General features: G+C 41.6%; 3 protein-coding genes across 3 annotated transcripts; all 3 read right to left on the bottom strand.

Moving 5' to 3' along the window:
• Nucleotides 1–2,549: 2,549 nt before the first annotated feature.
• LOC139824368 (uncharacterized) lies at nucleotides 2,550–3,635 on the bottom strand. Its single transcript, XM_071796897.1, has one exon. It carries the CDS (start codon nucleotides 3,633–3,635, stop codon nucleotides 2,550–2,552), a length of 1,086 nt encoding a protein of 361 aa, XP_071652998.1.
• A 271-nt stretch (nucleotides 3,636–3,906) lies between these two features.
• LOC139824367 (uncharacterized) lies at nucleotides 3,907–4,512 on the bottom strand. The gene has a single exon (XM_071796896.1). The coding sequence runs from the start codon at nucleotides 4,510–4,512 to the stop codon at nucleotides 3,907–3,909; it is 606 nt and encodes a 201-aa protein (XP_071652997.1).
• Nucleotides 4,513–4,692: 180 nt separating this feature from the next.
• On the bottom strand, nucleotides 4,693–7,155 carry LOC139824366 (uncharacterized). The gene is made up of 2 exons (XM_071796895.1): nucleotides 6,552–7,155; nucleotides 4,693–6,068 (listed from the first exon to the last, which is right to left on the bottom strand). Exons 1-2 carry the CDS (start codon nucleotides 7,153–7,155, stop codon nucleotides 4,693–4,695), a joined length of 1,980 nt encoding a protein of 659 aa, XP_071652996.1.
• Between the last annotated feature and the right edge of the window lie 14,928 nt (nucleotides 7,156–22,083).

Below are 22,083 nucleotides of genomic sequence, written 5' to 3'. Positions count from 1 at the left end.
CGATCGACCGACTGAGTAACGCATTTGACCCAAAACAGTGAAACCGTGAAATGAAGATTGTTAAGAAGGTATTTATTGGTTGTTGTGATAGCCAATAGGATCGATTTCAAGTTGACGAGATGAGCCTATCATATATCGGATTGAGATTCCCCGTATCTTTTTGTGAATTTATGTTGTTGTTAAATTTCTTTATATAGAACATCTCCGCGATTTCCCTCTTTTTTATGTTCTTTTCCTTATGTAGAATCTCAGGCTCCGTCCACTTAAAATCATGTCCCAATGAAACGCGGTGTTTGCTAACCACAGAGTGATTACTATTGTGTTTAGTAATGTCACTCCTGTGTTCCTTAACTCTGGTTTTTAAATGACGTTTCGTCTGTCTAATGTAAGATGTATTGCAATCATTACAGTTTATTTTGTATACGATTTCAGTGTTCTTGGCGATAGTTAGTTTATCCTTACCCCTCTTGATAATGCCGTCAAGTTTTTTAGGAATCGTATGCAGAACACTTAGACCGGTTTTGTTAAACGATCTATATCCTCACTTAAGCTCTTAATATACGGCAAAACGATGCGTCTCGAAGCATCAAACGCGCTATCACCGGTATACCCCTGGTGGAAATAATTTTACGTATTTCTACGAAAAATTACAATCCTCTATAATAAATCACAAATTTCCAAAAATTTGTGAAAATTGTAGAAATTCATGGTAAATTGTAGTAAATTGTAGTAAGTTGCAAAAAGTAATAGAAAATTTTTACAAGTTTTAACAATTTTTTACGAACATTTTTATGAGAACGTGTTAAATTGTAAAAGTTGTAGATTATTGTAAAAATCACAAACATTTACAACTATCTACAACATTCTACAAATATTTTTAAGAGAATTATGTAGTAAATTGTAGAAGTTTACACCAATTTATTTTATTATTCTGTATCACCGGTATCATCGTCTGACACAGTAGAGTCTTTGCGATTTTTTAATACAAATAACCTGTTTTTTATTTGTTTTTCAATCACGTTAATAGGAAAACAGTTATTTAGTAAGATCTCTTTAACCGTTTCCAAATTTTCACGATGGAACCGTTCATCCGACAGCAGAATAGCATGATCGACTAAGCTAATTATCGTATTTAATTTATATTTATAGGGGTGGCTAGAGAAAAAATTGGTGTATCTCCCCGAGAATGTAGGTTTTCTATACCAATTAGTGATGAGTTTGTCATTATCTCTAATTACAGTTGTATCTAAAAAGGAGATGAAGCCTTTAGTTTCTTTCTCGTATGTAAACTGTAATCTGGGGTGATAGCCGTTAAATACCTCGAGAATCACATCCAATTTTGAGCGTGGTATTATTGCGAAAATATCATCCACATATCTGCGGAAGAACGGAACAACAAAATCAAGCGAAGCAAGACAGTGCGTCTCTAGATCGTCCATTACGATGTCAGCTAAACACGGGGACAACAGAGATCCCATTGGGCTACCAAAGATTTGTTCGTACGCTTGTCCGTCAAAATAAAAACTGGTAGATCCCAAAACGAGTTCAACGGCGTGTAAGAATTGTGTTAGATTCATTTTAGTTTTTTTGGATATATCATTTCACCGTTTTTTAATTCTGTTCGAAAGCGGACCGCGCGCGCGAGCGAGGACACGAACCGCGTATAGGAAGAGACAGTCAAAGAGCAGAGTTAACGGACAAGCACAGTTTATTCGTCTATATACACTATTTACAAAAGCTGAATCGCAATTATAACGAAGGAAGAGATCGTGTCGCGAAAGCGCAAGCAAGCGCCGATGCAGGCAGCGCGAAAGTTTAAGCGAGCGAAAGAGCGAGCAACTCTAAGTACTAAGCGCACGCGAAAGAAAAGGAGCAAGCAACTCGAATTATTGACAGCGGCAACTCGGAAAGCAGAGAACGACTGGCGGCGGCATTGCCAAGAGCGCGTGTCCCTTTAAGCTCTCGGGGGCTTCTCGCAAATTCGAGACTTTTCGATACACGCCTCACCGAGAGAAGTCCCCGAGAGATGCTCGATCGACAATTATAAACAGAGGAAACAAAGCGAACAAAGAATGCCTTGTCTCCACTGTTTACTCATTTGGTCGTCCCGTCGAAAGTCACGGCGATAATGCTCAAGTCTCGGTGCTCGCAATTGCTGTGCTGTAACGCTAATTTATATTTTCGCCTTCGCTATCGTTATAAACGTTTAAGCAATCTTAAACATACCGCCCGCCTCGTCAGAGGGACTGACGACATAATCGCGGTACGATAATTAGCGTAGCGTACGATAATTAGGTATTTATCGATGACACGCGGATCCGCCGACGGGATCGTTGACTCTCGAACGCGCGAGCGAATTTTTACGTCGCGCAGCGTCGTAACGCACAGATACTGGGATCCCCTTCTGGCGGATCTATTGAGCAACATGAATACGTGAATTAAAGTCCGGTTGTACAAGAACGCGTCCGTAAGCAGAGCTACTTTAAGACCGCGAATTTTAGGCGTTAACGTTTTACCTTGCTCTCGGGAATTTAATTTTTCACAATGCTTTAATTTATATCGGCGTCGGTAGTCGGTAAAATTACAAGTTTTACAATGGGCCGGGTAAACTCAGCCGCCGCGGTGCGAACGGTGACCACGCGAACGCGTCCGTCCTCTCCCGGATGGACTCGGATGACGCGGGCCAGCGGCCATCTTGTTGGCGGGGTGGCTTCGTTCCGAATAAGGCAGAGGCTGCCGACCTGGAGGTCAAACTTCTGGACAAGCCATTTGGGACGATGACTCAGGGCGTGGAGATACTCTCGAGCCCACCGCTCCCAAAAGTGATCCCGCATCTTCTGCAACAACTGCCAGCAGGATAGTCGATTGTCGGGCGCGTCTAGCAGCGACGGCTCGGGCACCGCCGTCAGCGCGGACCCCACCAGGAAGTGCCCCGGCGTCAGCGCCGCCAAGTCGTCCGGGTCATCCGAAAGAGCCTGTAAAAGACGTGAGTTTAGGCACGCTTCTACCTGGGCGAGGAGAGTGCTCATCTCCTCGTAAGTTAAGGTGGCTTCGCCCAGCACCTTCCGAAGGTAGTGCTTTAGGGACTTGACGGCTGCCTCCCATATGCCCTCGAAGTGGGGCGCGGCTGGAGGGTTGAACTGCCATTTGATCCCGTCACAGGCGACCTGGCTGGCGATCTGTCGTCCTTCCGGATGGCTCGCCGCGAAGAGAGCGCGCAGCTGCGCGTCGGCCCCGACGAAGTTGGTCCCGCAATCGCTGTGAAGGCTGAGGCACAGCCCGCGGCGGGAAGTGAATCGGCGAAGCGCTGCCAAGAAGGCCGCCGCGGTGTAGTCCGAAACGACTTCCAAATGAACCGCTCGCGTGGCGAGGCAGACGAAAACCGAGATGAACGCCTTGTGGGAGCGCTGGCCTCGGCCTTTGGTTGTCCTCAACATAATAGGCCCGGCGTAGTCCACGCCCGTGTGTAGAAATGCCCGTGATGGTCTCACTCTCTCGCGTGGCAGATTGCCCATCAGTTGCTGCGGGGTTGCCGCCCGCCAACGCGCACACGTCACGCAACGAAGAATCAGTCGCTTCACTAGAGCGCGGCCTCGCGGGATCCAATATCGCTGACGGATCATCCCCAGGGTCATTTGGACTCCCCCGTGCAACGTCCTCCTGTGGCAAGCGTCCGCGGTCAGTCTGGTGAATCGTGACGCCTCGGCAGGATCACGATGCCTCGGGGATGCCGTTCGTCGTAGGCCAGGACGGCGTGCTTGAGCCGCCCGCCAACGCGCAGCAGTCCTTGAGCATCTAGAACAGGGTTAAGTCTGACAAGAAAATTAGATCTCGGCAGCGAGCGGCCCAGCCGGACCGCCTCCATTTCTCGGCCAAAGTGAATCGCTTGCGTCAGTCGGATCCAACTCAAGCGGGTCTCCTCCAGCTCCTCGGCGGACAGGTCGTCTCCGTACCCGGAGGCCGCTGGCTCCGCTCTTGCTTGACCGCCGCCGTCACGCGCAGTAGTCGCTGGAGCGAGGAGAAGCGGAGAAGCTCCTCGGGTTCCTCGACCGCGGCAGTCCCTGGCACTGCCACGTGGACTCGCACGCGCTCGTCGGGCAGGCCCTCCTTCTCGGGTACGGCAGCGAAAGCAGGCCATGTCGAAAGGTCCTCTTTAAGCCAGGCGGGGCCCTGCCACCAGAGCTGGTGGCCGATCAGCTCGCCCGGGAAAAGCCCCCGCGAAGCGCAGTCTGCCGGATTGTCTCCTCCTGGCACATAATGCCACAGTGCCTCCGGCATCGTCGTCTGTATCTCAGAGACCCGGTTAGCCACGTAGGTCTTCCAGCGGGTCGGATGCCCACGGATCCATCCCAGCGTCACCATGGAATCCGACCAGAAGTGGAAGGTGGCCCCTTGTAATTCGAGGACGGTCTTGGCGTGAGAGGCGAGTTTGACGAGCAGCGCAGCGGCGTTGAGCTCGAGCCGAGCCAAGGTGACCTGCTTAAAAGGGGCGACCTTTGTTTTGGCTGCCATCAAGGTGACTCGCCATGATCCGTCCTTTGTTTCCGCTCGTAGGTAGATTACGGCAGCGTACGCTCTCTCGGAGGCGTCAGCGAAGCCGTGGAGCTCGAGGCCAATCCCCGGCGCGTCCGAAAAAATCCTCCGCGGAACTCGAATCTGCTCCAGTACCGGAAGCTCGGTCTGATACTCCCTTCATCGTCGGGCGTCGTCTTTCTCCAGCGGGTCGTCCCAGTCGAGACCCTGCAACCAAGTGGCCTGGAAGGCTATCTTGGCACGTACCACGACCGGCGCCAGCCAACCAAGGGGGTCAAAGAGCCGGGCAGTGAGCGACAACACTGACCGTTTAGTGACTGACGTCACCGGGCTCGTCCGTGTCGCGAAGGAGAAACTGTCGACGCCGGGGTGCCACTGTAAGCCCAGGATGCCGTGCGATTCCTGAGGTCGCCAAGCGCGAAGCTCGCGCTGCATACGATGTTCCGCTGGGACTCCCGACAAAATCGCCTCATCGTTAGGCGACCACTTGCGCAGCGGAAAGCCGCCCGCCGCACAGAGTTCCGTTAGCTGCTGCCGAAGGGCCATAGCCTCTTCGAGGGTATCGGCGCCCGACAGTACTTCGTCCATGTAGCGGGCGCTGAGCAGCGCTAGGGCGGCCAGCGGGAAGCGTTCCTTTTCGTCTTCAGCTAGCTGAAGCAAAGCACGAATGGCCTGGAAAGGAGAACAGGCTAGCCCGTAGGTAACGGTGTTGAGAATATACTCCCGTATCTTCTCGTCTGTGTGGTACCGCCACAAGATCCGCTGAAGATCACGATCTTCCCCGTGAATCAGAATCTGGCGGTACATTTTTTCCACGTCCGTGGCTAGGACGTAACGGTAACGACGCCAGCGCAGCAGCACGTCTGCGAGGGCCGGCAGCAGATTCGGTCCCGCCCGTAGGTACCGGTTTAGTGAGTCGCCCGAAGGAAGCGCCGCCGAGCCGTTGAACACCACGCGCAGCTTCGTCGAGAAGCTTGCCTCCCGCATGACGCCATGGTGTGGGAGATAACACACTCGGCTCTTCGCGATCTCGTCCGGCGCGACGGGGGTCATGTGGCCGAGTTTCTCGTACTGCCGCATGAAGTCGACGTACAGGCTCTTCAATTTCTCGTGGCGGGAAAGCCGCCTTTCCATCTGAGTTAGCACCCGTAGCGCGTAGTTACGCGTTCCTCGTAGATCGGGCAGCGGATTTACGACGAGGAGTCTCACGACAAATCGGCCCTCCACGGTACGCGAATGGGTTCGTGCAAAAAAGTCCTCGGCCTCCTGCTCCTCCCTGGTTAGCGCGGGAGGGCCGACAGGCAGTTCCTCCTGCCGCCAGAACCCCTGCACCAGAGCGGAGAGCTCCGCGTCAACGTGGCACTGGTGCGCTACTGCGGCCTCCGGATTTGCCACCGCTCCGGCGGCTCCGGAGATGATCCACCCTAACGCCGTATTCTGGGCAACAGGCTCGTGTGCCCCGCCCTTGAGCAGTCCCGGCTGGAGGATCTCGGCGACGACATCGGCGCCCAGCAGGAGATCCACCGGGTCCGAACCTAGAAATTCGGGATCGGCGAGCTCCAGCCCGCGGAGATGCGTTCACGCCTCTTTATCCGCACGGATCCCTCCACCGTAGAGGGAGAGCCGAGGGAGTATTAAGGCCGACACGGCGATTGACGGCCCTTCTTCCGGGGGTGAGATGTCGAGGGTCACCAGACCTCGCGCACGAGCCGTCCGCTTCCCGCCAACACTGAATACCGCGACCGAGGCGGGTGCGCGGGACAGTTTTAGGCGCTGCACCAACGATTCCGCGACGAGCGATGACTCGGAACCCTGGTCGATTAGAGCTCGCGCGGTACGCTCGATGCCGAACCGATCACGCACGCGGACACGGGCGGTGGCGAGGAGCACAGCCACTGCGGTCTCAGAAGGTCCTTGCGCGAGATGCGAAGTTGTGGCGCCCTCGGTTCCTTGGTACGCGTCGTGCAGGCTCGAATGGTGTCGGCCGTCACACACGGAGCAATTTCGTTTCGAATCACACTCGTTTAACTTGTGTTTTCCGAGGCAATTGAGGCAGAGATTATTTGCCTCGACGTGCTGTTTTCGTTCCGCGGCGGTTTTCCCCTTATACGCGGCGCAAAACATAATAAAATGTCCCTTTTGGCATACGGAGCAGCGACCGAGTCGGTTTTCCTTTGCCTTCGCATGCAAGGCTCGCGTTTGCTGCGCGGAATTCCCCCCGGCCTTCGCGGAAGTCGCGTTCTCCGGTTTCGCCGGCTGGAGCGATTCGAGAGTATGCAGGCGTCGGTCCAGAAACTGCTGCAAGACGGCGAACGACGGCGGATCCGGCGTTTCGCTGACAGCGTTCTCCCACTCGCGACGCGAACGCGGGTCGAGAAGATCTACGACGAGATGGACGAACAGGTCCTCACTACGCGAAATCGGCCGCCCGATGCTGTCGAGAGCGCCGACAGTGCTCACGACACGGTGATACACTTTGCGTAACTCGGATACTGACTCACCCTTCAGTTTTTGCAGCGACGTAAATTGAGCGAGGTATGAGCGCACCAGGAGTCGCTTGTTTTTGAAGTAGTCCGTCAAGGTCTTCCAAGCGCGCTCGAAGTTCTCGTCCGTCGTGGGCATGCTGCGCACCAGTAATCGGCACTAACTATATTTTTGCTAGCGATTTCAGTATTTATTATGAATTATTATTATAATAATATTTTTAAATTTTTAAATCCTAATTAAATAAAAATATAAAATAAATTACATAATTTGTTTTAATTGTTGATTAAATAACTAATAATTTTAGGAATAATATTGATTTTTAAAAATCAAATAAAAAATTGAAAAAATTGTTTAATACTTGTATAATTTCTAATTATTTGGATATAAATACTAAATATTTCAATAATTCTAACTTTTCGAAAATAACTACTAAATATGTGAATAATTAGTAATTTGCAATAAAATATTCCTAAATATTTCGATATTTAGTAAATGAAAAATAAAAATTTTTAATTATTAGATTATTTATGGTATACTTCCCGCTATGAAAACTGAAGATTTTCGAAAAATTCGGGAAATTATTGTTTTCATCCTGATTTTCACTAATCGAGTATTCATCAGATGTCGACGTTTTGAGGTCCTAGGAAGCTATTCTGATCATTTTCAGAGGGAGTCCGAGTGTGTGTGTGTGTGTGTGTGTGTGTGTATGTGTGTGTGTGTGTGTGGTGTGTGTAACCCTTGAATATCTTTTGAACGAATGGACCGATTTGGATGGGACTTGCGCCATTCGAAAGGTCTTACCGGAACTTAAATTTCCGGTAAATTTAGTCTTAATCGATCAAGTAGATTTGAAGATATTCTTAAAAGTACACTTTTGCAAAAGGTGTTTTTTCTAAATAATTTTTAAACTAATCGACCGATCGATTCCAAAATCTAATCAGCTCTAAAACTCAATAAGCTGGGTTGAATGTTGCAAGTCCGACCTTAATCAATTAATTCGTTCAAGAGATATTGTAAACGAAAAATTTGAAAAATTAGAAATTTTATTATTTTTAGTGCGTAACTTCTCAATTAATAATCTGATCGTTTCCAAAATTTAATGAGTTCTGAAGCTCAATAAGCTGCATCGAATGCCGCAAACCGGACTTAAATCGGTTAATTTGTTCGCGAGATATCGTTAATAAAAGATTTAAAAAATTACAAACTTTATCATTTTTTGGTGATAACTTTTAAATTAGTAAACTGATCGATACTAAAATTTAATCAGCTCTAAAACTTGATAAGTTGCGTCGGATGCCGCTAACTTGACCAAAATTGTTCGAGAAATATCGTTGGAGAATTTTCAAACGAATATTTTTTGAAATAACTTTTAAACTAATCGACTTATCAATTTCAAAAATTTATTAATTTTGAAGCTTAATAAGCCACGTTGATTGCCGCCAATCTGAATAAAGCCGGTTAATTTGTTCAAGAAATATTGTGAACTAAAAATTTGAAAAATTACAATTTTTTATTGAAAATAAAAATTTTTTCATGTTTCTTACAAAATTCCGGATTATTTCAATTCGTTTAAAACTTCCTGAAATTTTCTGATTTTTTGAAAATATGGCCACCACAGTTAATGATTGATAAATTAATAAATATTTTATTTTAGGTAAGTATTTAATTAACAACTTAAATTTTAATAGTTGAATTTATTTATTAATCACTTTTGCATTTGGCTGCGCTAGCGTTACACTTCATGATAATTCTAAATTGAAAATTTTCATCTGTTAGCTTATTATACTTAGGCAAATTAAACATAGTTGCATAACTAAATAATCGTTCAACAGGCGCTGATGAAGGTAAAGCTGTATTGAATTTTAAAAAAACTTTAACGGTCGGGTATAAATTTAATAATTCAAGGTCGGTTGGACTCTCATCAACAAACTGTTGGTAAACTATTTCTAGATCATTAGTTCCAAATGTTGCAAGCCTTCTAGATGAGTCTGAATGACTTTGAAAATCAAAAAAATCATCAGTAATTATTTTTTTTTTGTTTCGGATCTGATTTGTTACTAACAGATTTAATGGCATCCTTGATAGCCGAAATAACATTATCTTGAGCTTCGTCCGTTAAGCATTTTAACCAGTCTAGTTTAAATTGAGGGTGACTCGCAGCAGCGACTGCACTGTTTCGGCCTTCGTCTACTACTTTAAAAATGTTATCAAATCGTTTTTCCAATGCTGCTAATAATCCAGTCACCAGGTCTTGACAAAAATGGAAATATAATTCTTTACAAGCCAGTAACTTATTTTTCACAGATATCAACGTAGGGAGTAAATACCCATACGAAGCTACTTGATCTCCTTGTAATTTGTCAAGTGCTAAGGCAATTGGCCGATTGCAATGAAGATATTCTTCCATGAATCTGTAAAATTATTGAACTATAATATATGCTTAAAAATTGATAAAGAAATAAAATAATAAAATAAATATTTAAATATAACATTAAGGCATATCTCATGCTAGAGCTATACTAAAAATTTTTATAAAAAATTAAAAAATATTATTTTATTAATTAAATTTTGATTGAAAAAGCAATCACTTTTTGAGAAAAAATTATAACACTGCCAATAAAGAACTTAGATCTTTATAACGCATATATTTATAATTTCGGTATTTGATAAAAAAAAACTTTTGTTTAGATAGTAAGATATGATGACTAATTAGCATAAAAGTTATAGTTACCTGAAATCATCTTTATCGAGGGGATTATTCACACCTAACAATTCAACCTGTAATAAAATCTTGTCTCTTAGGCTCAAAATTTGTAACAGCGCATCATACAAGGAATTCCAGCGCGTTATAACTGGTCTTTTTAAACTTTGGCCGAGTAATTTTATCAGATTTTCACTCTGTTTTAGTGACTTTAATAATCGCCACAAAGAGTTACAGCCTTCAATCATTTTAGTATAACGAGAATATAATAAATCAGATGATTTCATGAAATTAATAACATCTGTAGTAGCCAAAAAGTTAAAGGTATGGCTAGCACAACGGATATGATGTGGAAGTATTGCTTCAGAATATCTGCTAGGTCTCTCCAAAAATAATTCCATTTCTGTTGTTTCATCTTCCTCTGATTGATAATTGTCAATATTTTGTGAAGCTTGTGTTTCAGTAGCATCTTCTATATATATATATATATATATATATATATATATACATATATATATATATATACAGGGTGTTCGATATAAAAGTAACCACCCGAATATGGGGGGTAGATTGGGTCAAACTGAAAAGAAAAGTCTCGTACCATTTTGCAAAATTCGCAATAGTTAACGAGTTATTAAATAAAACGTCTGAGCGAATGAGCGCACAAAGAGCGATAGAGGCGGGCCTCGGCGGCTGGCTGGGCTGGCACGGTGCCCGGCGCGCGGCGAGCGGTGGGGGTCGAGAGACGAGCGGCGAGCGGGGCGCGGCGCGGCGCGGCGAACGTCGAGCGACAGATGTTATACACTGTGGCGAAAAAATATTAGAGCCGGCCCATACTAAACTTACGATAATTCCTTCGCGTAAACGGGATTTTGTTGTAACTTACAATAATTTACTTCGCGTAAACGAGTGAATTATCGTAAGTTACTACAGAAGTAACGCGCTCGCGTAAACGTAGTAACAGGTAGCACACGTATTGCATAGGCATTGCCGTAGCGTCTTACGCCTTAGATAATATTAATTAGTTTAGCTTGAATTATGTGTAATAGAAACATTTAATTTTAGTAAATTTAATTATTTTTTATGTCAAAGTTTACGAGGTTTAACAAGCTTTACTTTAACTTTTGTTTATGTTAGAATAACTTTAATGGTGCGTGTCCACCTGCGAGTAAAACTCTCGAGAGTAGCTCTCGAGATTGATTCTCGCAAATGGACATATTCCTGGAGAGTACCTAACGGAGAATGAATCGCAGCTCTCGGCGAGCGAACTTGTCAAGACCTACTCGCAAATCGACACGACGTTATTTTACTCTCGGAGATCAGCTCGCCAAGCTCGAACGCTGTTCGTATTTTGAGAGCTACATGTTGAGAGTAAAAACCGAGATGGCAAAAGTTTGTTCCTTTGATGACACAAAGGAACTTATTGAATAATGCGGAAATCATGAACTATTGTGGAATACGATACTTTATAACTACTGTGACAGAAATAAAAAAATTTTAAAATTTTTATGTTCTGCGTAACGTTATGTTCTAAATAACGTCGTGTCGATTTGCGAGTAGGTCTTGACAAGTTCGCTCGCCGAGAGCTGCGATTCATTCTCCGTTAGGTACTCTCCAGGAATATGTCCATTTGCGAGAATCAATCTCGAGAGCTACTCTCGAGAGTTTTACTCGCAGGTGGACACGCACCATTAAAGTTATTCTAACATAAACAAAAGTTAAAGTAAAGCTTGTTAAACCTCGTAAACTTTGACATAAAAAATAATTAAATTTACTAAAATTAAATGTTTCTATTACACATAATTCAAGCTAAACTAATTAATATTATCTAAGGCGTAAGACGCTACGGCAATGCCTATGCAATACGTGTGCTACCTGTTACTACGTTTACGCGAGCGCGTTACTTCTGTAGTAACTTACGATAATTCACTCGTTTACGCGAAGTAAATTATTGTAAGTTACAACAAAATCCCGTTTACGCGAAGGAATTATCGTAAGTTTAGTATGGGCCGGCTCTAATATTTTTTCGCCGCAGTGTATAACATCTGTCGCTCGACGTTCGCCGCGCCGCGCCGCGCCCCGCTCGCCGCTCGTCTCTCGACCCCCACCGCTCGCCGCGCGCCGGGCACCGTGCCAGCCCAGCCAGCCGCCGAGGCCCGCCTCTATCGCTCTTTATGCGCTCATTCGCTCAGACGTTTTATTTAATAACTCGTTAACTATTGCGAATTTTGCAAAATGGTACGAGACTTTTCTTTTCAGTTTGACCCAATCTACCCCCCATATTCGGGTGGTTACTTTTATATCGAACACCCTGTATATATATATATATAATATATATATAATAAATAATTTGTTTTTGAAAAGTATTAGATAACTTGAGCCCAATTAAATTATTTATTAAGAAATAATACATAGGTAGCATTGTGAAATTTTATAAAAAATTAATACTAAAATAAATCATATTGGTGTAAATTAAGATTCAAATTTTTTATTAATATCTATTAATTATCAAAATCATCCAAAACTTTTAGTTAATTTAGTGTTCAACTTTAATTTTATATAATGTAACATAATTTTGAAGGCTATATTTTGATACATAAATCAAATAAAATTAATATTAAAAAATAGACGAATCTTACCAAGAAATAATGAACAATTGCTAATTCCTAATTGATCAAAAGCTTTCACGAAATTTGACCCATTGTCTGTCACTGTACATGTAAGTTTCTTTTTATCAATTTCAAATGACTTATGAATAGAATCAATTAGTCGGGCGACTTTATCATATGAGTGTGTCCCAGTGAACCTCCGACATGCCATAGCATATGATCGACGTTCATAGGTATTTTGATCAATCTATAAATCAAATTTTATGAAAAATATAGAAAATAATTCCAAATTTTTGGTTCACTTTGAAACAATCCATGGGACAAAGAAATTTTTTTTTTAGAATTTTTCTTTAAGAACAGTTAAGATTATTTCTTCTTCTTTAATTTGAGCACCTCTAAAAGCTTCTTACAGAGATTTGTTTCTGAGTTATCAGCTATCAAAGCAAAAATGACACTTTTAACTTTGATATTTATTTACTCAGGAAACTTATTAATTAAGGTAATCGTACAAGAAGTCAAAATAAGGTTGTACAAACTTCAAAGTATTCTTTATAAAACGTAGTTACTGTTTTTAAAAAAATTTTTTTTTGAGAATTGTCGATTGAAAAAAAGGTAAAAATATGTGTGCTTAGAGATATTTGCTAAACATGGAATAATTTTGTAAATAGTGGATAGACTAAAGATATCAACTATTTTTTTTTTAAGTTTAAAGTATTCCAAAGAAACCTTGAAAATTTCGAAACGCCTTGTTTTGTTTTTTTCATTTTGTCTGGAATAATCAAAATTGCAGCTTTTACTAAAAATAAATTTAAGGATAATTTTTTTATTTACTTTAAAGTTAAAAACGCCTTTCGGCCGAAATGGAAGTAGATTTCTCAGGGTTACCTACGGTTTGTAAAGCCTTAGAAACTAATGCAATAGCAAAATTTCATTAAAAAGATATGTAATTTTTATTCTAGTAAAATACAAAGACATAAAAATTGAAGCTTATTTTATGAATATTCATATGCGCTTTACAGAAATTTGATAGGTTGTTTAATTCGAAAATTATTTGAAAAAAAAAAAACAATGAAAGTGGTCACTTTTGGGTTATTATGAAAACTTTAAGTAGCTGCCATTCTTAAACTAATCAACCGATTTGGTTCATCTTTGAACTTAACCTTGAAAATCGACCAAAAAATAAGTATGTTAAGTTTCATTACAATCCGTTGAGAATTGTGGGCGTTATCGTACAACAAGGCGCGTTATATTGTAATTGTATATATATAGATTATATGCGCGTATTATATTTATCGCTAATAAACAATTTTTGCTAAAAAAAAAGTGGATTATTGGTAAAAAATGAAACATTTTCAATCTCAAAAAATGAATAAAAAAAGGACCAATTTACTTTTATAACTGATAACTTAGCAATAAATCACCGTAAGGAGACTTCATAGGGGCTTAAATTAAAGAGGCCGTAGTATTTACAGTTGCGCTCGCAGTCTCTGACTTCGTCCAGTCAACAGAGCGAAAAAAATCGCTAGAGACTGTGCGGGAATGAGACATTGCCGCGTTGTTCGAGCGGAGGATTTCTCGGTGTGGAATTGGCTATTTGTCGCACAGATGGCGCGCGCGTAACGGGCCACTTTCCACGCACGTGTTATATAAAAGCATTTTTTTCGCTTCGTATCTCTTAAGCGAAGTAGAACGCATCGAATGTAAGGGCCGAGCGCTAGTAGTGGAGATAATATTGCTGCATATTTGGAGCTTATATAGATGAGCCGAAACAACGCTGCTTGTTACTGTCATAATTTATTTTCATATTATATTAATAAACATATTTTTTAAATAAGAAAGAATTGTTTCTTAATATGGCTTTTCGGATCGTTTTACCCTGTTACATATGTAACCGGCAGCTCGCACCAAGATTGATGCCACAAATGTATGGTGAAAATAACGTAGGGAAAAGAGAAATCGCGATTTTTAGGCGTACTGAGCAAGGAAGACCGCCTCTCGTCATTGATGCTCAAACACGAATATGTCATATTTGTAATAATAGTATTAATGAAGAACTGGCGATTTTAAATCGCGACCCTACCTGCTGCAGACTGAATGTTTTAACTCAGACGCAGAGACAAACTTGCTTAATTTGTAATGCACCTAATGATATTCATAGGCTTTCATTGCAAGCCAGAGTGAATGTATTTGTACATTGTAATATATTTGTTCCTGATGGTGTAAGGTCTTGTCCACGCCACCTGGATGAAAGAGGCTTCCTTTTGAAAATCTTTCAGCCTATTTTACAATCTATCAATAGAGCCTACGTAATCAATGGTCAAGAATTGCAAGCATTTCTTCAAGAACTTCGCGCAAATGCTTCAAACTCTTGTTCATTCGATAATGAAAATGACATTAATGAAGACGATTTTCAGGTTTTAACGTCGCTTTCTACAGATCAATTTTCGAATTTATTTTCTTTCTGCGATCCAGTACCTATAGAAAACGGTCACAGGTATGTTCGCAAAAAGGACCTCATAATGTTTTTGTGCAAATTAAGACACGGTATGTCTGATAATTACTTAAAAGTTATTTTTAGGTACTCAAGTAGACAAGCTGTTAGTTTATCTATTGATACTGTCAGAAAATCTCTAATGATTCGTTTTGTTCCACAAAATATTGGTTTTCATGCTATTAATAGAGAGCATTATATTGAACAACATGTAACAGATTTTGCTAACATACTGTATAATCCTAATCCAAATGATAAAAAAGCCATTTTATATATCGACGGCACATATAATGAAATTGAAAAAAGCAGTAACTTCCGTGTTCTGCGCCAATCGTACAGCATACACAAGGGTAATCACTTAGTTAAACCAGTTTTAATCGTGGCACCTAACGGATACATCGTTGACGTACAGGGACCATATTTTTCAGATTATTGGAATAACGATGCGGCACTTCTGCGTAATGAGTTCGAGATATCGATGGCATGAGATTGTGGTTACAGCCAAATGATATTTTAATAGTAGACCGCGGATATCGCGACGCTATTCCACTGCTCGAAGACTTAAATATACGTTATCATATGCCTAGGCTACTCGAACGTGGACAAAATCAGTTCACTACTGAAGAAGCAAATGCATCTAGATTAGTTACAAAAACTAGATGGATCGTTGAAGCCAGAAATGGCCACATTAAAAATGTTTTTAAGTTTTTGGCTCAACCGATCAACACTTCTCATTTGCCAAAACTTGGGTCTTTTTATCGCATAGCTGGTGCTTTAATTAACAGATACCGAGATCCTATACTTATGCAAGATGCAACTGCAGAAAAAGCTCGAGAATTATTACAAAGGACACAAGAACCAAATATAGTTCAAGCATTAGTGGAGGTAGAGAATTTACGTAGAAGAAGAGGTCAATGGGTGGATCTTGATCATAACCAAGTTGTAGATTTTCCACATCTCACTTTAGAATACATTAAAGATCTGACAGTTGGTACTTATCAAGTTGAATTGGCTCCGTCATACGTACAAGACTCAATGCAGAGAAACGAAGAAAACGCGTTCGTTTTAGATATTCAAGAAAACGGTCGAGGAATGATAAGAGTAAAAATATATTCTCGTTTTAGACAGGCGACGTCTTACCAACTATGGATAGCGTACCGGTGAAAATGATGATAATGAGCAGGAAGATTCTATTTTAAGTTACTATTGTACCTGCAAATCAGGAGCAAGAACTTTAGGAACTTGTGTTCACATAGCAACAGTCATCTGGTTTCTTGGTCATGCGCGCCATCATGAAGGAATAAAATATCCATCGACTCGAATATTATACGATATTTTAGATGCTGCTGGAAGACCAATGCCACTTGATGTAAATCATGGAGAGTAAAGATATGAGAGGTAAGGTGACTTATGAAAAAAAGCATCCCGGATGTGAGAGGCAAGGGGACTCACATTAAAAAAACACCACGGATGTGAGAGACAAGGGGACTCACATTAAAAAAGCACCCCGGATGTGAGAGGCAAGGGGACTCACATTAAAAAAGCACCCCGTATGTGAGAGGCAAGGGGACTCACATTAAAAAAGCACCCCGGATGTGAGAGGCAAGGGGACTCACATTAAAAAAGCACGGCGTTATGTGAGAGGCAAGGGGACTCACATTAAAAAAGCACACCGTATGTGAGAGGCAAGGGGACTCACATTAAAAAAGCACCCCGGATGTGAGAGGCAAGGGGACTAACATTAAAAAAGCACTCCGGATGTGAGAGGCAAGGGGACTCACATTAAAAAAGCACCCCGTATGTGAGAGGCAAGGGGACTCACATTAAAAAAGCACCCCGGATGTGAGAGGCAAGGGGACTAACATTAAAAAAGCACTCCGGATGTGAGAGGCAAGGGGACTCACATTAAAAAAGCACCCCGTATGTGAGAGGCAAGGAGACTCACATTAAAAAAGCACCCCAATGGGATGAGAACCCTATCACGTCCACGTCGTTCATCCTGGGTAGCGCTAAGAAGGGATATTTTAAGAGAGTTTGTGTGTGTGTGTGTGTGTGTGTGTGTGCGCGCGCGCGCGTTTGTGCGTGCGTATGTGTAATGTGTGTAATATGTGAAGCAAACGAGCGTATATGGTACGTATTACGACGCGCGCGCGCGCACACGCACGCACGCACACACACACACACACACACACACACACACATCTACACGTAACGCTCACACGAACCTTCGCGAAAGTGCGTGTAACACTTAACACAAACACCAGTAGAATGCAAATATTTCGCTACAACCAAAATTAGAAAAATAGCTCATATCTGAATCTTCCAGAGCTTCTAGCGCAAAAACTGTTCATAGGATAAGGTTGGGCCTATGGAAACATTTCTTCAGAATCACTTGAATAACAACATATTCAAATTTCAGCCAATTCGACCAAAAGCCATTTTTCCGTGGTTTTGTGCGGGGTCCTTTATATTTTCTTTATTTTTAAATATTAAATTTTTAAAAATTTAAAAATAAATAAAGAAAATTTTTTTTATAAAAAAAATTAAAATAATAATTTATTATATTAATCGTTATAAAAAAAATAATAATTAATATCAAAAAATTCTTTTTTGCCGATCACTGCTGCGCACTAGGAGTTCCGCCTCCCCCTTTAGGCACGACTTCAGGTAGTGTAGCTTCTCAACTGGAGTCGTGGAGGCATCCTTCCCGATGATCGAATAAAATAGGTCACGGAAGGCGGGCCACTCTTCATATTTGCCCGCGAACTCCGGCAGCTGAATGCGCGGCAAGGTCGTACGAGGCGGGTTCGTCCCGGCAGCGGCCGGTGCTGGAGCGCCGTCCGCCTTACTCTTGAGCTTGCGGAGCGTCTCGAGGAACATGCCATTTTGCTGTATGTAAGCCTCCTCTGCGGTAGACGGCACGTCCTTCTTCTCGTAGTCATGATCCACCAGGATCTCCCAGTAGGCGGCATATATTTTTTCGTGCTGCGCCTCGAATTTCGCCCAGTTGGACTCGAGGGCCTGCAAACGCGCTTCCACCAACCCGATGGTGATATTTGGTGATCCCACCTTCCTCAGGTTCTCGTACGAGCGAGCAATGCGCCCGTAGAGCTCATGTTGGCTGCGGATAAGTCCCTCCATCTCTCTATTCGTCTCCTTGGAGACAGCTCCTGTCATTTCCTTGGCGTTCTCCTTACTCATCGTCTCCCCTCAATGTTATTTGACGGAACGTGGAGGTAGGTCACTTAAGTCACTCACAGCCCGAGCGCCGGTCACAGAATCCGGCTCGAAGGACCATAAATGTTCGAAAGCGGACCGCGCGCGCGAGCGAGGACACGAACCGCGTATAGGAAGAGACAGTCAAAGAGCAGAGTTAACGGACAAGCACAGTTTATTCGTCTATATACACTATTTACAAAAGCTGAATCGCAATTATAACGAAGGAAGAGATCGTGTCGCGAAAGCGCAAGCAAGCGCCGATGCAGGCAGCGCGAAAGTTTAAGCGAGCGAAAGAGCGAGCAACTCTAAGTACTAAGCGCACGCGAAAGAAAAGGAGCAAGCAACTCGAATTATTGACAGCGGCAACTCGGAAAGCAGAGAGCGACTGGCGGCGTTGCCAAGAGCGCGTGTCCCTTTAAGCTCTCGGGGGCTCCTCGCAAATTCGAGACTTTTCGATACACGCCTCACCGAGAGAAGTCCCCGAAAGATGCTCGATCGACAATTATAAACAGAGGAAACAAAGCGAACAAAAAATGCCTTGTCTCCACTGTTTACTCATTTGGTCGTCCCGTCGAAAGTCACGGCGATAATGCTCAAGTCTCGGTGCTCGCAATTGCCGTGCTGTAACGCTAATTTATATTTTCGCCTTCGCTATCGTTATAAACGTTTAAGCAATTTTAAACAAATTCCCATGATCACAAGTTCTTTGGGGATGTTAGTAAAAAGAGCTGTGACATCTAAGGATATAAGGATTTCATCTGGGCCAATACTAATCTTTTTAATCTCATCCACAAAGGATTAACCGTCCTTGACGTGAGAGTTCGGTTTTTTTACGGACTCACGTATGATTGCGTGTAAGAAACTCGCGACATTATATAATGGACTTCCCAGTGAAGAGACAATGATACATAGAGAAAATCCCTCTTTATGGACCTTTGGCAGCCCGTTGCACCTTGGGAGATTGCCGTTGGTACAATTTAATCGTTTATATAAATTCTGGTCGATAATGTCATTGTCACGCCAGGACTTAACTAGTTGATTCAGTTTAGAAGTTATTTGTTTAATCGGATCTTTCGTTAATTTTTTATAAGTGGATTGATCATTGAGTAATTCTTTCATCCGATTAATGTAATCAGTTTTGTCCATAATTACTGTGATATGACCTTTATCCGCTTTCGTGACAAGGACATCATCATTGTCAATTAGGAACCTTTTACACGTCTGAAAATCATTGAGAACATACCTATCTATGTGATTTAAATGTTTACTACTGTTAAGAAAGGTCGATAGGGAGTTGGATACACTATTACGAATTCCGTTAAGACAATTTACAGGAAACTTAAAATTATTATATTCTATGTTTTTGGCAACTTTCAACACCGAATTTAGCCGATCTTTTTTATTTAAGTTACTGACAGGTAATTCAAACCTGTCACCGAGACTTAAAATATTCTTCACTGAGTCCGGAATTAGGGGAGAGTGGGCACCCTTGAACCACGTTTTTTCAAATCACATTAAAAATGATTTTTAATAACTTTATTATAATATAAATGAGACTATTCGATGTTTAATATAATAAACTTTGTTTGTAAATGATTTAAGAAGTAAATTTTCAAAAATATTTTGCAAAAATAATGATATTTCGAAATGTTGCGTTTTTCACAGTGGACCAAAAGCGTGGGGTCGATTGAGCCATAGTGTAGGGTACACTGTGACATGTAATGTGAAAGGTAGGGTATTCTGTGACACGTAGAAGAGATCTAATTGAAAACTGAAAACAAAGCCTCACAGCGACTCGATTACATGTGATCTGTAACTAAAGGGTGAAAAAAAGAGAAAATAAGCGTAGTTCTGTAAGCGTAGTTCTGTAAGCGTGGAACAGAAGACCCCATCAACCTGCGTCACATTGGACCCCACTGAACATCGATATAACCTCACTTTAGTAGAAATCAACGAATATTGCCTCATAGCGACTCGATTACATGTGATCTGTAACTAAACAGTGAAAAAAAGAGAAAATAAAAGTGTGGAGATGATTATATCGATGGAAATTATTCCATTTTATAGGAAAAAGTGTAGTTCTGTAAGCGTGGCACAGAGGACCCCATCAACCTGCGTCACATTGGACCCCACTGAACATTGATATTATTTATCGTAAATATTTCAGATACAAAACAATTAAACGTTTTTGTGCGCACTTTGGTATTGAACCTAGATCCCGACGAACGTCTTATGAATTTTTTTTAACTGTAGAATCCTTAGAAATCCATAAATATCAAAAAGTTACGACAAGTAAAAATTTACTTTGCAAGGCTCCAATTACATATCTGCCTTTAACTAAAGTATATATGCATTTGTTGTGCCTCTTTTTTGGAAGAGGGACACCGGGGATCTTTTATTCCACGGAGGAGGCGGGAAGGATTAAAACACACGACACGTTCAATAAACGATACTTTACTTAAATCCGTTTTACAGTTATTGCGTACAAGAATGCCCGTTACTGATCTGCTCCCTGACTCCGATTGCCCTCTCGTCTCTTGTTGTCGCTTCCTTTTGAATCCTCGTCCTGTCCTTCGATATCGCTGAGTTGCTCGATCGTATGTGGGCCGATCACGCAACTCATCTTTTGCTGATTCGGCGTTGCGTAATTCTTTCGGGCTTTCGCGGTCGCGTTCCCTATTGTTCTTCGCGGTCTTTATTCTTAATACTATTTATTGTTATTTTAATTGGGGCCGCAACAATGCTTATTTTGGCATAATTTTTTGATGGAAGTTATATGTTTTGAAAACGAAAGTTTTCATACCCACCGTCACTATTTTGCAGAACGTTAATACAGAAAACTCGCACTGTCACATTGGACCCCGTGGCTCAAGGGAGCCCACTCTCCCCTACTTTGGTACTAATATTAACAAGCCATTTATTATTATCTATTTTAAAAAACGGATTCTGTGTTTGTGCTTTCTTTTTTAGTTCGTCAAATTTTTTAATAAGTTTATCTTTGACCGAATTTTTGTGTCGAAGAATTTTATCGTTATTAAGTCTAAAAAAATCAATCACTAGCTGTTCTGGTAACATTAGCAATAGTCTTCTCTCTGTGTCTTCAATTTTTAAGCGCAAAAAATTCCCATATTGAATAAGATCCTTAATTTCTAAGTTTAACGCTGGTATCGCTTTTTATAATAGTCTAACAAGTTATTCGTAGAACTCTTGTGAAAACGTACATTAGCTCGTAGGTTCCTTATATGCGATGGTAACATGTCCTGTCTTCGGCACCGAAGTAAAAAAATTAATTACTGTTTAATAGTGTGGGATCTGGTCTTGATGTTGATCCAATATCTTTCAATAATTTAGTGCTGTCACTTCCATAGCGTTGACTCGTGGTGTAAAAGAAGCTTCTAATAGGAGGCAGCATTGTTTCAGTCAAAGGTGAATAATAAAAATAAACAGTTTCGTAACTCGCCAGTGATGAATAACAATGTATTTCAATTTTTTCAACTTAACTGGCAAACGGGTTTCGTACAATCACGACGTTTCGGCCCTTGGTTTGGGCTCTTATCAAGTGAAAAACTATAAATAACATAACACAAATTATAACGATTCAATTTAACATGATTTAAAGGAAGAAACAAAAATAAAATAAACTAATTGTGGAAATTTGTACAACTTTTCATCGACTCGTGAACAATAATATTATTTACAACTTCCTTTTTGGTACACAACATACAAGTTTGCATGACGTAAAAGGCACTATACGATTTTTTGTATCAGTATATTCCCTGTAATACGTGACTAATATTTTTCAGCATTATGAGTCCATAAAAGATTCAATACATTCTTTATATTTTTATAAAAAGTTTATTACAAGTGGTATTAAATTATTAAAAAATCGTAAGAAATGCTTATAATTGCCTCTTTACTTTGTACATTTCTACAGCGTTACAAATTGGGTTTCTTTTCTTTGCATTAATTCGTTACAAGTGCTTATTACTTTTCTTTTAAGGAATTGGATATTCGTCGCACTTTAAATTTACTATATCTTTTGC

The sequence above is a fragment of the Temnothorax longispinosus genome, unplaced genomic scaffold (genome assembly GCF_030848805.1).
Source record: "Temnothorax longispinosus isolate EJ_2023e unplaced genomic scaffold, Tlon_JGU_v1 HiC_scaffold_34, whole genome shotgun sequence".
NCBI classification, from domain to species: Eukaryota; Metazoa; Arthropoda; class Insecta; order Hymenoptera; family Formicidae; genus Temnothorax; species Temnothorax longispinosus.
Note: the sequence above shows the minus strand (reverse complement) of the source record. Positions and strands in the feature narration are given on the sequence as shown.

Bases quoted from the DNA above. Each gene is read 5' to 3' on its own strand.
- LOC139824368 (XM_071796897.1), bottom strand. From the start codon at position 3,635: ATGACCCTGGGGATGATCCGTCAGCGATATTGGATCCCGCGAGGCCGC.
- LOC139824366 (XM_071796895.1), bottom strand. From the start codon at position 7,155: ATGCCCACGACGGACGAGAACTTCGAGCGCGCTTGGAAGACCTTGACG. The intron at 6,069-6,551 runs GTGATTCGAAAC...CCGAATTTCTAG, and splicing joins AAAACACAAGTTAAACGAGT to GTTCGGACCCGGTGGATCTC.
- LOC139824367 (XM_071796896.1), bottom strand. From the start codon at position 4,512: ATGGCAGCCAAAACAAAGGTCGCCCCTTTTAAGCAGGTCACCTTGGCT.